This window comes from Mesoplodon bidens, assembly GCF_964165515.1.
Source record: "Mesoplodon bidens genome assembly, chromosome: 18".
Classification (NCBI taxonomy): Eukaryota; Metazoa; Chordata; class Mammalia; order Artiodactyla; family Ziphiidae; genus Mesoplodon; species Mesoplodon bidens.
Window position 1 is genome coordinate 15,069,282 of NC_138175.1, and position 15,989 is coordinate 15,085,270.

General features: G+C 44.1%; 1 protein-coding gene across 17 annotated transcripts in view; it reads right to left on the bottom strand.

Moving 5' to 3' along the window:
* ZNF19 (zinc finger protein 19) overlaps positions 1–15,989 on the bottom strand; it is a 134,627-nt gene that overhangs the window by 35,340 nt on the left and 83,298 nt on the right. For 11 of the 17 annotated variants that reach the window (XM_081216153.1, XM_081216154.1, XM_081216162.1 and 8 more), the window contains 3 exons: positions 13,219–13,332; positions 3,427–3,579; positions 1,216–1,280 (listed from right to left, as the gene is read on the bottom strand). In XM_081216153.1, coding sequence (XP_081072279.1) covers positions 1,216–1,248 — 33 coding nt within the window. In that variant the 5' untranslated portion in view covers positions 1,249–1,280; positions 3,427–3,579; positions 13,219–13,332. The other 6 variants (XM_081216152.1, XM_081216167.1, XM_081216163.1 and 3 more) reach the window with 5 other exon arrangements.

The window sequence follows — 15,989 nt, forward strand, 5'->3', positions numbered from 1 at the left end:
TATAAAAGACGGGACAAGTGGAAGAGATAGTAGGCAGAAGCAATGAGACGTGGTAACTCTCTGAAAGTGGTATCAAGGGGGAAGAGAGTCAACAATTACTCAGCAACCTAGAAACTGAGTGGTCAGGATTGCGACACGGTGATACCAGTAACTCACTAACAACTTACAGAAGATCAGAAGAGGACGGGAGCAACAAGAAAGATAATGTCTTGGTGAGATAGTAGGCAGAGGACCTGCCAGATACCAGAAATCCAGGACTGGGGCTTAGGATACAGTTCATAGATGATAAGTTACTGGATAAATAAGTCCCAGGAAGAAGGAAATGGTTAAGGAACACCCAGCAACTCATCAGTCTCAAAAGGTAAAATCAACTCAAGAAGTCAATTTCCCTGTCCCACAAATGTAAGGTACTTAATGTTCACCTCACAGATGACGTTAAGGTGCAAAGAGGTTAAGTGACTGGCTCAAGGCCACAAAGCCACTGAGGCTTTATGGGATCCCTCACTTCAGGTGTTCTGTCCTAGTGCAGATTTTTCCTATTATAGCCCCCTGCCTTGATTAGCCAACAGCACTGACCTCAAGGAAAATATATTTTCCCTGATTCTGAAGCCAACTTCTTCTTTTTTTTTTTTTCAGCGGCCACGGCTCACGGGCCAAGCCGCTCTGCAGCAGGTGGGATCTTCCCGGCCCGGGGCACGAACCCATGTCCCCTGCATTGGCAGGCGGACTCTCAACCACTGCGCCACCAGGGAGGCCCTCAACTTCTTTAATAAATGGGACAAGCCCGCTTGCTCTTGTCTTCTTCCTGCCATCGCTCTGCCCCTACTTCCCAAGAACCTTGTGACCTCGCTCATCTCGATGACTCTCACTGTGTAATCAATACCTACAGCACCAGCCTGAGTCCTTCATTCTCACAGGTCCCTCTGTAGGAGGAACCACTGAACCTGGGAACCATCTAGCTCAACAGAGATCCTCAGAGTGCAGGAGCCTAGGCTTCTGCTGCCCAGGACACTCTCTCCAGCCATCACTTGCTGGGCTTCTGGCTGTTCAATCCCTCATCATCAGCTTTCCCTGGCATCCAGTCCTACTGAAGAGAATCAACAAGGGTCTTCCTACTGCTTTGGCTCTAAGACTTTTGCCAGAATCATCTCTCTCATCCCCCATTTCCTTCAAATCAGATCTCTCCAAGGCTGACCTGAGGGAATCACAGCTCACCTGGTGCCAGGCTCTCAGGGGCATGACAGCCATCACCTGGGCTTCCTCTCAATGAAGGGCAGGGGCTGAGGGAAGAAGCAAAGAGAAACAAGAGTGAGCCCAACCCACACAAAGGCTCTCCTTTAAAACAACAAACTTGCCGGTAACAGTAGCAATCATTTACTAAATGCCACTTGGTAAGCGGTGTATGAATATTTCCTCTTTTAATCCACAGTATGCCATGAAGTTTGAATTCTGAGGAAACTGAGAATTTGAAAGGTAAGTAACTTGCCCTCAGCACCATAGGTTGTACTTATCAACATCATGCAATGCTGCCTGTCCTAAGACATGAGTACAGGGGAACATGAATACACAAAGAGCAAAACAAGCAAAAGACACCAGAAAACTCAAAGCAAACCCTAACAAGAGGAAATGCAGACCTTCATTTTTAAAAATAAAAGTTTACTGAGAAACATAAAAGGTAAAAAAAAACACAGAAATATGTTTTTGGAGGAAAAATACATATTCTCTCATTCAATCTCCACAATAATCCTTTGAACCTTTTCTTCTTTCCAAATAAGAAAACAAGTCTAAGACAATAATTTTCTCTACCAAGGTCAGTCACCCAGTGGATGGATGAACTTGAATCCCAAACCAGATAAGTCAGATTCCAGAGGCCAAGCTTTTAATAACTACATCCAAGTGCTTCCAATAGTAATCCCAACAGGATATTTTTTTTTTTAGAACTTGATAAAGTGATTCTAAGGTTAATATGGAAAAACAGGTAAAAGTAGCCCCCCAAAAATCAAAGAATCTTAGAGTAAGGTTTCCTTTTCTTGGACCTTGGGGCAGGCATCTTTTTTGATCATCACCCCACTCTACACCCAGTGATAACCAGAAACAAATTAGCAAAGGACCCTGAAGAGGCCACACAACATGCCAAAAGGTCTGGGTTATTACTTTAATTATATCATCCCCTACAGACACTTTGTATTCGTTAACCAGTCATATTCTACCAAAAAGCCAGCATCTTCCGAAACTCATTGCATGCTGCAATTTCCTGCTAGCCTCATCTTGTGCCACCCTCCTGCTTTCTATTAGTTTAGCCATACTGGTCTTCTTTCAGTTTCTCTACTATGCTAATTCAGGATCTTTGTACCTACTGTTCCTCTGCATGAACCACTCTTCTCCAACCTTAGAACCTTTGGAACTGACAGTCTCTGTGTGCAATACTCTCCAGCAGCCTGACCTCTCTTCATCTAGGTAACTGCCTGCTCACCCTTCAGATCACCACCTGTCTCCACAGATCAGGTCGGGGGCCCTGGGTTACACACTCCACTAGCACTGTATTCCCTTTCTTGTATACCACCTCTCCCAGTTTGAGATAATACACTGATGTATGTTTTCTTCATCCCACAAACATTTATCACATATTTATTTCATTCCAGGCCAAGCATGAGACACAGGAGATAACAGTGGAGAGAGAAAGGTTTGATCTCTTCCATCACGAAGCTTAGACTAAAGAAATCAAAGATTCTCATAGTTAGCTTTAAGACCACAATCGTGATTAGTGCCAGGGAGAAGTTAACCTAGATGGGGAGGCTTAAGAATAGGAATTAACTAGGTTGAAAGAAAAATCTTTCCGAAAAGTAACAGCATGTGCAAAAACATGTTCCCGAAATGGAAGTCCAAGAAGACTGTAGCAGAGCCAAGGGAAGTGTGCTGAACACCAAGGTGAAGAAGTTGCAAGAGGCCAAGTCCCGCATGGCCTCTGCACGTCAAGGACTTCGTCTTCATCCTAAAAGCAACACACCGCAACTACAGGGTTCGGCGCAGGTGGAGTGAAACGATCGCACTGGATTAACAGGGGGCTTTCCATTAAACTGAAAGTTCCCTGGGGGGAGGGGCCCACGGCCGTCTCATTCGCAGCTACATCCTGGGAACCTACAAGAGCAGCTGGCATTTAGCTGCTCAGTAAGTAGTTGTTGGCCCAGGGAGCAGGGGAAGCTGCGGCTGTGGCGGGTCAAAGGGCGTCTCCTTTCCATACCCAGCCTCCATTTCCTAAGGCGGCCGCAGCGGGCTGGGGAAAAGGCGCCAGGGCGGGCTGGACTGCCTGGCGGGCGCCCTCGCTCCCCGGATCCGGTGGCGCCGCCCGACTCCCTCCACCTCGGCATCAGGGACTAAGGGGACAGCCTCCCCCAGGGGAATGAAGAGCGTGGCCCCAACACTCACCTCAGGAAAGGCGCAATGTACGGCGTAACCGGAAGTGCGTCACTACGTCGGCTGCGACGCCCAAGATTCACGAGCTTCCTCTCTAGGAAGCCAGAACGCACCTCTCTGTGGACTCTGGCTTTCCTCCCCTGGCGCACGTTTTTAACCACGGACCTAGAATAGAAAAAGCTTATCCTTAAGCTAACCTCTAGCTGAAACTTAGCATTTCCTTCAATTATATGTTGGCAAAAACCACGGTAGTATCAGCAGTGCCTTGCGACTTTGTCAGCAATAGAAATCATAGATGTTTTCATATCACATTGCAATTGATGAAGTCATAGTGGAACTTAAGTATCATGCACGGTGATTTTTGCCTTGGCTGACAAAAAAAGTAAAGTTAACCTAATGTTTTGTTGCAGTACCTATACTGACTATATTTGATGTGATTATCTCCTTGCTGCTGAAAACATACTTCATGGTGAGAGAACGCCTTCCCTGTAAAGTTGGCAACAAGGCAGCTATGTCTGCTCTTCCCACTACTATTCAACATCCTCCTGGGAGTCCTAGCAAGTGCAAGAAGGCCAGAAAAAGAAATAAAAGGCATAGAGATTGGAAATAAAGAAATAAAACTGTTACTATTTGCAGAGGACATGAAAAAATCCCAAAGAATCTACAGAACTTCTAGAACTAACAAGTGAGTTTAGCAAGGTTGAAACAGGAGGGAAGGGGGCAGGGCACAACCTTCAAAGGAATGACAGCCGTTGAGGATACGACATAAACTGATTAGAACCAACTAGGTCCGGACTTCCCTGACCGGCCAGTGGTTGAGACTCTATGCCCCCATTGTAGGGGGCACGGGTTCGGCCCCTGGTGGGGGAGCTAAGATTCCGCATGCCTCACAGAGTGGGAAGGAAGAAAAAAAAAAAAACTCCAACTAGGTCCAAGATAGCAGAAGATTCAACTTCCCGTAAACCTTGAGTCTCATTATACGCTCACTGTAACACACTGCCATATGCTAATGACACACCCGCAGGTGCCATGACAGTTCCAAGGCTAACCCTAAAAGGCCAAAAAGTGGGCAGTGGCCCAACTCCTGGAAATCCCCACCCCCTTCTCCAAGATAGTTGAAATAATCCTCCCAGTCATTAGCCTATGAAATTACCCAGCCCATAAAAACTAACCACCCCATATTTCAGGGCCTCTCGCCTGCTGAGATGGCCCATACTCTCTCTGTGGAGTGTGTATTTCTCTCAATAAATCTACTTTGCCTCTCGCTGAATTCCTTCTGCGCAGAGACATAAAGAACCTAAACTTCAGTAGGTCCTGAGACCAGGTATGTGATTTTTATTAAAAGACAGTGGGTCAAGTCCCAAACTGAGTTGTGTGGCTTCACGGTCACAGAGTTAAAGTATTAAGGTGCAAAAAAGATCAACTGTTGGAAACCAAACTTTCCAGCAATAAAATTTCCTGCAACCTTAATAAATTTTTAAAAATAGTACCATTTACAACAGCATAAAAAACATGAAATACTTAATGCCTACCAAGATATGTACAAGATATGCATTCTGAAACTATAATCACAAAAGAGATGCATGTATACCTAATAAATTGAGATACTGTGTTCATTGATTGAAAAACTCAATATTATTAAGATCTCAGTTATCCCCCAAATTGCTCTATATATTCAAAGCAAGCCAATCAAAATCCCAGCAAGACCTTTGTAGAAATCAATCAGCTGATTAAATTGCATGTCAATCATTTAACAGAGCTGAAAAAAAGCAGTGGAGAAAGGAGGGATTTTTCAATAAATTATGCTGGAACATTTGGATATCCCAATAGAAAAATAAGATTCTTACTTCACACCATCACTAAAATAAATTCCAGGTGGACGAAAAATCTAATTGCAACAAATCTACATCTTTGATGAGAAAGTATGGGCAGTATGATTTCTACAGATGTGTTAATCCTGTCTGCCCACACATCTGATGCCTGAACCATGTAATGGATACCTCAACATGGGGCTGCTCAAGCTACAGTCCAGCATCCCTGGCAGATGGACGTGGTGTCTTCAGAGGCATCTCGCGTGGCCTCCCTGTACATGTTTGTACCCACTTGCCACCAACCCTGCCATAATGCCCAGTGGCACTGATTACCTCTTCATGTCCTGTGTTGTCTCCTATGACTGCCCCTCCTGCCCTTCTGCAAGCCAAGGAGAAAGGCCTCAGGAGAAATCAAACCTGCTAACACCTTGATTTTGAACTTCCAGCCTCCAGAATTGTGAGAAAATGAATTTCCGTTGTTTAAGCCTCACAGTCTGTGGTATTTGTTACGGCAGTACGTGCAAACTACTTTGGACATATAAAGTTAAGACATGTTGGCAGTGTCAGAGGCTGCTAGTTGCCTGTACAAACATCTATTTGTTCCTCTTATTTAGTAACAGAAAAGTTCATCAGGGGTTGGCACCTTGTCTCTCATCCAAGGACATTTCTTGCCATCCTTGTAAGTCTGTGGCTCTCCCAGGACTAAGTTCTGCACAGTGAAGTGGAAGTGGAAGTGTTCTCAGCACTTACAGGATATTTCCTTGAAAGGAAGGTGACATGCTCTTCTTCTTTTCCTCCATCCTGCATCCTGGAGTGGCTGGAGCTCTAGCTGTTGCTTTAGACTATGAGGATATTGCCCCATCTGATGGATGGCAGTGCAGTGAACTGGAAGGAGGCAGGATTCCCGCTGCGAGTGCGCAGCTGCCTATCTCCAGATCTCTTTTATTTTTATGTATGTATGTATGTATTTATTTATTTATTTACTTATTTGTTTGTTTGTTTGTTTGTTTATTTATGGCTGCCTTGGGACTTCGTTGCTGCGTGCCGGCTTTCTCTAATTGAGGCGAGCGGGGGCTACTCTTCATTGCAGTGCCCGGCCTTCTTATTGTGGTGGCTTCTCTTGTTGCGGAGCACAGGCTCTAGGTGCGTGGGCTTCAGTAGTTGCGGCACGTGGGCTCAGTAGTTGTGGTGCACGGGCTTAGTTGCTCCGCGGCATGTGGGATCTTCCCAGACCAGGGCTCGAATCCGTGTCCCCTGCATTGGCAGGCAGATTCCCAACCACTGCAACACCAGGTAAGTGCCCAGATCTCTTTTTAAAAAAAGGAAAAATCAACTCCAGTCTTATTTTAAGCTCTATTATTTTGGATTTTCAATTATGTGCACTTGAACCTAACCAAGCCTGATCCAAAGACGGTAAGTCAGTTCGAGGGGGACTCCAGCAGTGGTACCTAGGTCACATATCATGGATAATCTGCTAGATACTCAAGTTCAGGAAGATGGAGCTACTCCGTTACCTTAGAGATAAGAGACACCTTGGGGGTCCAGCTTTCTGGCTCAGGCACTTACTATGAAAGTACTACTTTCAAATAGTTGTAGCAACAAAAATGCCAGTGCCATGCAGCCACTAAGCCTTACTGGGGAATCTAGGAACGAGGTCCTCTGCCTCCTAGAGCTGTATTTTCAACTTCTGCACATGCTACCTCCCTGACAACAGCAGTTTGAGACTGTCAAACACACAATGAGCCACTCCGTACTAGATATGCCTCGCTGTTTTATCTCAACCCATTCACCGCCCTCTTTTGTCCAAAGCCAATATACAGCCTCCCTTTGCCTTGACCTGATCCCCAGTGTCTTCCACTCACAAAGAGCATACCAAAGTCACCTCAAATGTGTCTTTTCTGTCACTGAATTACATCTGTTACAGATCTTGCTTCCAGCCTTTAGGGCATCACTCTGTGACAGTTAGAGCATGGGCTCTGAAGCCAGACTGCCTGGGTTTGAATCTCTGCTCTTCCAGTTACTAGCTGTATCTTTGGGCAACCTACCTAACCTCTCTGTTCCTCACTTTCCTAATTGAAACAAGATAACAGTACTTCAAAGGCTGTTGGGAGTTAGTAAGTTAATGCATTGTGGAGCACCTAGCAGAGATAAGTGCCACAAAATGTTACTGGTTATTAGCATTTATTAAAGAACAGCTATGGCAAATTAAAGACTAGTATTCTGTTGGGGAAGCAACAACAGGAACTAACAAACCTCAACTCAAGTGACTTCAACCATTTCTTTACCTGAATCACTTTGGTTTCGGCAGAATTATAAGTCCACTACTAAAAATGATTCCCCTCCCCGGGCAGGGGTAGATGGCTGTCATGTAAAGAGGACGTGGTGAAGTCATTTTCTCAGGGCCAGATTTCGGTCAATAGGTTAAATCTGGAATTGAAAAACTGCCATGACAGTAGATGACAGTACAAGGTGGCATGGGAAGTAAGGCACAGGTTGACAGGCATCCAAAGAAGAGAACTTCCTCCTTATGTTTACAAAAACATATCCTCAGTATCTCTTTAGACCAGTGGAAACAATTTTGATAGTTATGAATGAGGGTAGGGGAGAACATCACAAATAGTATCTAGTGGGTAGAGGCCAGGGGGTAGGCTAAACATTCTACAACTCACAGGACAGTGTCCAGCAAAAAATTATCAGGTCCTAAATGTCAAAAGTGCTGCGTTTGTAAAATCCTGCTTCAGACTGAGAACCAAAGCCATTTCCTTGGGTGTAAAAGCCCCCTAACTAGATCAAAGGTCAGGGCAAACATGCTATTACTCAAATATGAGTAATAAAAATCTTCCTATAGGTTTTTTTTTTTTTTTTTTTTTTTGCGGTATGCGGGCCTCTCACTGTTGTGGCCTCTCCCGTTGCGGAGCACAGGCTCCGGATGCGCAGGCCCAGCGGCCATGGCTCACGGGCCCAGCCGCTCCGCGGCATATGGGATCCTCCCAGACCGGGGCACGAACCCGTATCCCTTGCATCGGCAGGCGGACTCTCAACCACTGCGCCACCAGGGAGGCCCTTCCTATAGGTTTTATAGACAAACAAACGGGAATGACAAGGGGCATATTTGAAAATATTTTTTAAAATAAGAAAAGTAACTTGGGTACAATGCTAAGCTAATGATTTATAAATGTCAGTAGGAAATTATAAGTTACCAACATTGATTCAAGAAGAAATAGACAATGTAATGGACAATGCCAGGGAAGGAATTACTAAAGGAGTGAAAGTTCTACTCTGCCTTACACTACCCCCAACAAAAGCAACGGGTCCAGGCAGCTTTATAGGTGAACTTTTTTCAAATTTCCAAAGAACAGATAATTGCTAGGCTTTTGAAACTGTTCCAAAGCACAGAGAAAGAATAGTCTCCTAACTATTTTTAGCAATGTGGTATAATTCAGGTCCCAAATCTTGACAAAGAGTGAAAATAATTACAGGCCAATCACACTTATGAATATAGATGCTAATATCCTAAACATATTAATATAATCCAGCAACAGTTAAAGAAACTTAACAACACTATACCCAACTAAGATTATGAGAACATAAGTATGACTCAATATTAGGAAAAACATTAATATAATTAACTATATAAATAGGTCAAAAAAGAAATATCATCTTTAACAATCTAAAATAAGATAAAATTCAGCATCCACTTCTATTAGAAACTGAGTAGGAAATAAATACTTAAAAATTTTTTTTCTAATTAATACATTCATCTACCCTACAGAATATTCGATATTTTGTTTTATAATAACTTGAAATTTTCATTAAAGTGCTTAAATTGCTGTAACTTCCAACCATTTAGGATGCCTGAATGTTGACCTGGCTTAATCGAGGGTTAAAGGCTTTCCCACATTCACAACCCTTGAGTGGCTGCCTCTGTATGAACCATCAGAATCATAGCTACATCTTTTCCAATACATCACTCACATGAAAGGTTTCTTCATAGTGTAGAATCAGTGAAGCTAAATCAAGTTTATGTTAAATCTGAAGGTTTTGAAACATATGAGACATTGAAATGACTCAATATCAGTAAGGATGCTGTTACAAGTGAAAGAAATCCCAACTCAAAACTATTTAAGCAAAGAATTTAATTTTTTGATTTACATCACTGAAAAATCCAGAGGCAAGTTTAGTTCTCTCCATCTCTGTTTGCAGGGCTGGCTTTCTTCTCAGCCTTCACGTGGGTCAAGGCTAACATCCATGTCCAGCAGAAAAGAATGTCACTTCGTGGTAGGTTTTGCACAGTCAAAGGGTCCATTCTGATTGGATGAACTTGGGTCACCTGAACCCACCATTGTGGTGGGTGGAAGGAACAGTACAGCTGGGCCAGACTAGGCTACATGTTCCACCTTTGCAGTAGGGAATAGAGCCCCACCCAAACCACATGAACTGTTGTGTTGGGACAGAGTGGTATTTCCCCAAAAAGTAGGCCAGTAATTACCATGAAAATGGGGTAAAAAGTGCTGGGAGGCCAAAAGAACCAAGGTCCAGGACAGGCTTCTTTCTAGGGTGGGCATACCCAAGATGATGTAGCTGGGAGGAAGTCCTAAAGGTTTTCCCACACTTGCTACACTCATATGGTTTTTCTCCACTGTGGATTCTCTGATGCTGACTTAATGTTGACTTAACAGCAAAAGCTTTGCCACACTCATTACATTCATTTTTAGCTGTGTCAGGTCTTAGTTGCGGCCCCCAGGACCTCATTGAGGCATGCGGGATCTTTCCTAGTGGCGCACGGGTTCTTCATTGCAGTGTGCGGGTTTTCTCTTTAGTTGTGGCGTGCAGGTTCCACAGAGTGTGGGCTCTGTAGTTTCTGGCACGCACGCTCTCTAGGTGAGGCGTGCGAGCTCAGTAGTTGTGGCGAGTGGGCTCAGTTACCCCGCGGCATGTGGGATCTTAGTTCCCTGACCAGGGATCGAACCCGTGTCCCCTGCATTGTAGGGTGGATTCTTTACCACTGCACCACCACCACCAGGGAAGCACAAAATTTAACCAATATTTCTAAATTTTTGAGTTGTTAAAAAAATAAATTTTACATTCAAGTGTTGATCTTTATCAATTTGTACACTTTTGTTAATTTGTATTCTAAAATATTATATCTTTTGCAAAATAAAACTATGTGCTGAACACCTGCTTTATTTTTCCTTTTCTTTACAAATTAGCTGACCTTGATCTTAAACCACTAGAACATAAGCTCCATGAGAGCACAGACTTTGTTTTCTTTCCTGCTATCTTGGGTGTCCTAAACAATACCTGGCACATAGTAGACACTAAATAAGTATGATAAATAAATGATTGAATAATTGTTTGTTACTCTGTATAAATAGGCATACAACTCATGCACTGCAATAATAAAATTATTCTGGCTCAAAAATAACTGTACAATTCCAGACCTGACTTCTCCCCAAGATTACAGAGCTGCATTCTCAACAGCCTGCTATACCCAGGGAGGTGGGTGTCCCAAAGAAACTCAAACTTCATGGCATTAAGTCTAGTGTCATCTACCATAAAAACTGTTTTTATATCAGGACTCCCCTACGTTACCCAACTCACTGACACTTTTACTAAGCTCTGTCAGTGGTACCAGGACATTTCTCACAATCCTTTTCATCCCTACATCACCCTGTCCCCAAACTTGTGTAGGCCTCCAAAGTTATTAATTACAATATAATGACAATGGAACAGGGGTTTATGCCTTCATTTTCTCCTCAGTCCAATCAAATTACATACTATTTTGAGTTAGTATTTCTAAAACAGAGCCCATTACGGAACTCTGTAACAATGGCAAAGGCACCGCGGTGGGGCCACTGCTCCTGCTCCACACTCCCATTTGACTGCTCTCTCATTTTCTGAATACGTGTTGTCAGGCCCGAGAGCCTCTTCCATCCTTGGCAAGGGGGCTGCTAACCTTCTCTCCTTTCATACAACACGACTGCTCTCTCACTTTCTGTTCCCATGCAGTAAGTTCCCTAGGACAGAACTCTTCAGGTCGGCCATAAGCTCTGTGTTCTATACTTTCCACATGCACCAACAACATTTATGCATGGATGGCTAAGTAAGGGGGCTTAAGGATATGCTCTGCAGTAGAAGAGGGATGTCCAAAGAAATATAATGTGAGCCATAAATGCAAGTTACATATGTAATTTAAATTTTCTGGTGGCCACATTAAAAAAGTAAAAAGAAAATGGCAAAATTAATTTTAATAATAAATTTTACGTTATATATTTAAATAATATATTTTATTTAACCCAATATATCCAAAATTTTATCTCAACATGAAATCAACATAAAGATTATTAATGAGGTCATTTACATTTTTTTACTTTTTACTTTTTTTTTTTTTTTTTTGGCCGTGCCGCGTGGCATGTAGGATCTTAGTTCCCTGACCAGGGATGGAACCCACGCCCCCTGCAGTGGAAGTGCAGAGTCTTAACCACTGAACTGCAAGGTAAGTCCCCTCAATTACATTTTTTTATACTAGGTCTTCAAACTCTGGTACTTACAGCATCTCTCAATCTGAATCAGCCCCACTTCAAGTGCTTAAGAGTTTAATTTAATAAGCACATGTAGCTAGTGACTACCATGATAACAGTACAGAAGTAGAGAAAAGAAAATCTTATTAGGTTTTCAGTCCTAAGCCCTATGCTTTTGAATGCTTACTAAGAAAGTCAGAAGAATGAATGCTTGAAGGAGAGACCCAGAAATATCCATTCTTTCTTTCTTTTTTTTTTTTTTTTGCTGACAAAGCAAAAGACTTTATCGGGAAGGGGGCGCCCGAGCAGAGAGCAGCTGGGTAAGGGAACCCAGGAGAACTGCTTGGCCACGTGGCTCACAGCCTCAGGGTTTATCAAAAATATCCATTCTTACAACAGAAACTAACACAGTATTGTGAAGCAATTATACTCCAATAAAGGTCTATTTAAAAAATATATCCTTTCTTTAAAAAAATAAATGTATTTATTTATTTAATTTTTGGCTGCGTTGGGTCTTCGTTGCTGTGCGTGGGCTTTCTCTAGTTGTGGCGAGCAGGGGCTACTCTTTGTTGCGGTACGTGGGTTTCTCATTGCAGTGGCTTCTCTTGTGGAGCACAGGCTCTAGGCACGTGGGCTTCAGTAGTTGTGGCACACGGGCTCAGGAGTTGTGGCTCGTGGGGTCTAGAGCGCAGGCTCAGTAGTTGTGGTGCACGGACTTAGTTGCTCCGCGGCATGTGGGATCTTCCCAGACCAGGGCTCGAACCCGTGTCCCCTGCATTGGCAGGCAGATTCTTAACCACTGCGCCACCAGGGAAGTCCAATATATCCATTCTTAAATAGATTTTCCAGTACTTTAAACCATGAAGCTCTTCACAATTATATATGTGATATATGTGACAGGTGTGTATGACAGCTCACTGTGGTTTTAAATTGCATTCCCCTGATGTCGGACATCTTTTCACATACGTATTTGCTATCTGTATATCCTCTTTGGTGTAATGTCTGTTCATACCTTTTGTGCATTTTTTAACTGAATTGTTTTTACTATTGAGTCTTGAAAGTTGTTTATATATTTCAGGTACTAGTCTCTGTCAGATATTATGCCAGAAATTGCAGTGGATCTTCTATTCCCTTCCTCCAGCCAGACTACCTTCCTTTTTTTTCCCATGTGCAACCCATTCTTATCTGTTGAACTCAGAAGAAATGTCCTGCCACTAAAGGAAGGTTACTTGATCTTCTAAATGGGAATTACTCTAACCCTTCCTTCTGCTGTCCACAGCCCACTGCCTATACACCAGCAACAGCACTTAACACATCCTCTCTTTTTTAGCTCTTTACATCTGTCTCTAACTATTATCCTCCAGAGCTTCTTAAAGAAGTGCCATTTTGGCACATGGCAAGTGCTCAAAAATTTGAAAACCATGTATCTGACAAAGGATTCAGGCCGCTGGTCTGAAACCTGCTTCACTTACCTTTACAGATGTTTTGGGTCCCCTCTGCAGGTGGATCATCCTGTGTCTCCAGGCCCCAAGGCAAATACCCTCCTTCTAAAAGTGAGATCAGGGCAAGTTTCCAAACTGGGTATCCTGAAAAGTGGGGAGAAAACAGGGCTGTTGGGGGGGGGGTGTCTCACTTGAGTGTTCTTAAGGCACCTCGTAGCCTTGTGTCTGCTGTCAAGAGAAGGAAACTCCAAAGCAGCCCAGTAAGGATAAGGCCCACACAGGTGGGGTGGAGGGTGAGGAAGCCCAAGGAGATTCTGATCAAAAGGAAACTGAACACTTGTGACCTCCTCCTAAAAGGCCACTTTGAGTATTGTAACAAGATCCTCTGTGATACACACAAGCACAGAGAAGCAATGGTGGAAGGCTTCCTTAGACCACTGGACGAGTTGAAGGAAGCTGAGAACTTCAACAGTAAATACTTCTTTTCCACTGTGACCTGCATGGAGCCTCTTATGATGGGGAGTGTTTCCCCACCATAATAGCTGCACTTTCCTTAGACCCAAACTAGCCTCAGGCTTCTTCCTTCTTCCTCCTTCCCAGCCTGACATCCTCTGGGGCTGAGGGATTAGGAGTTTTTGTCCCTGGAAATACACAGGTTATGAGATTCATGCCCTGATCCAACCCTACCCCTGTCCTATGAGTCTGACTCCTAAAGGCAAAGTGGCCTTACCCAGGGACACCAAGGTCCCATAACTTGTCAGCATCACTTCCCTGTACAGGGCCCTCTGTGCAGTAGGGACTGTCTCACTCTGTCTGGGTGAAGTACACAGCCATGGCCTCGAAGGTCACCACCCCCTGAGACAAGAGGTTCCTGCTGCCCTGGAGCCAGAGGGTGGGGCACAGGGGACGGTATGAGGGCCTGAGGGAGGGAACTGTGACAACAGGTGGGAAATGAAGAAAGGGTGATAGAGCATGGACACGAGTGCTAAGGAATGGCTACACCTATAACCATAAAATCTGAAACTCCCTTCACTACCAGAGCAGCTTCTACTTGCACACAAGATTTACTATTACAAGTGGCCATGTCACATTACAGGAAAATGGGAACAGAGGAAGTCTTTCGTGAATTCACCTTCCTGAAGCAAACCCACTTCCTTTTTGCATGTACCCTCCCAGTTTCAGACTCTCCACAAGCAGATGATCGCCCTCTGACTGCCCTTCTCACTGGTGACACGTCAGGATCTACTGACCCCACTGATCAAGGGCCTGGCCAGCCCATCCTGCTCCCTGAGCTCCGCTTTGTTTCCACACCTGCAAGCTCTACCCCAATCCTCACACCCACCTGTCGAGAACAGCCATGGTTTGTCCAAGTGGGCCTCTGTCTCCAGCACACCTGATGCTTAAAACTCTGTTGTGCCACCCACTCTCCCACCTCCAACAAAAGGGGGCTGTGAAGCCTCTGCTTGAGCCCTTCCAGCAGATTCCCCTCTGAACAGCCTACTCAACTCCGGATGGTCTTCCTTGGAGAAGGTGCTTCCTGATTCTAACGGCTGCTAGGTAGCTCCTCGGGCCGTCTCTATGCCTCTCACATAATCTGTCCTCTGCCAAACAAACCTGCCAGCAGCCCAACTCTCCCTTCCCATACAGTGCCATGATCTGATCCCCTGGTCTCTTTGGTGCCTTCCCTGTGTGGTGATGATCCTCCCATCTCCTCACTCCAAGGTCTCATGAGGTTCTGGCATCACACATGGCTAACTCAGATGCCCTGATGACTAAAGAAAAAAATATTGTTGCCTGCCATTCCAGTTTTACAAGGATCAAGCCATTAGCCACTGCAGTCGTCCACCCACAAAGCGTCTGAGAGGAATTCAGGATGGAGAAAAACAGGAATCTTCTGTGCTCTGGATACAACCCCTAGTTAGTAAAGATACACATCTAAGGAAATTTTTCAATGACCCCAAATTCTTCAATCTTCCCATGCAAAGCACTAAAATCATTAACTCAAGATGTCTGTTCTTTGTGTTTAGGAGTAATCTTTTGATGTTTGACATGTTTTTGTTTTTTCTCCCCCATGGCAAAAAATTCATATACATCCTGGCTCCTCCCTTATCTCTTCAGAACAGTTCTTCAGAGCCGAGAGGCTGTCTCCTGCGCTACAGTCCTTAGTAAAACCCTGAATAAGCTCAACTCACAGCTCTTACGTTGTGCTTTTTTTTCTTTTAAGCTGATACAACCTTCACCCCAGTTATGTTCCTCATTCATATGAGCCACAATCCAGTTTGGAACTCATCTCCCTTCCTAAACTGGCTTCTTCGCTCCTCCAAATTCATACCAACTGCTCAGTACGTGAGAAACAAATGGTGAGAAACGAATGCTCAAACATGATGTTGGTTCTGATTTTGATCCCTTGTCTCAGTGAGTTAGTAGCCTTTCAGCCTGTAACTTTCAGCCTGGTCTCCTAGGCTAGAAACCCGAGAATCCCTCCCTCTTAACCATTTCCCTAGTCACTGCTCAGTTCTGACGCACAATCAGTAATCAAATCCTGCCAATTTTATCTCCTAAATATTTCTTGGATCTGACTCCTACTCTCCATCATTACTTACCATATCATTTTTCAGTTCCTCAGCAACTGTCCTGTGGACCACTGCAACAGTCCCTAACTCCAGACTCATCCTCCAAGTCCACCTTCTGTCTAGCACATAGAATGATCTATAGAAAATGCCAACCTGACCTCAACTCTGTGGGTTAAAACACTTAAATGGATCACCACACAACAGCAAACTTAAGCCCAAGACCCTGAC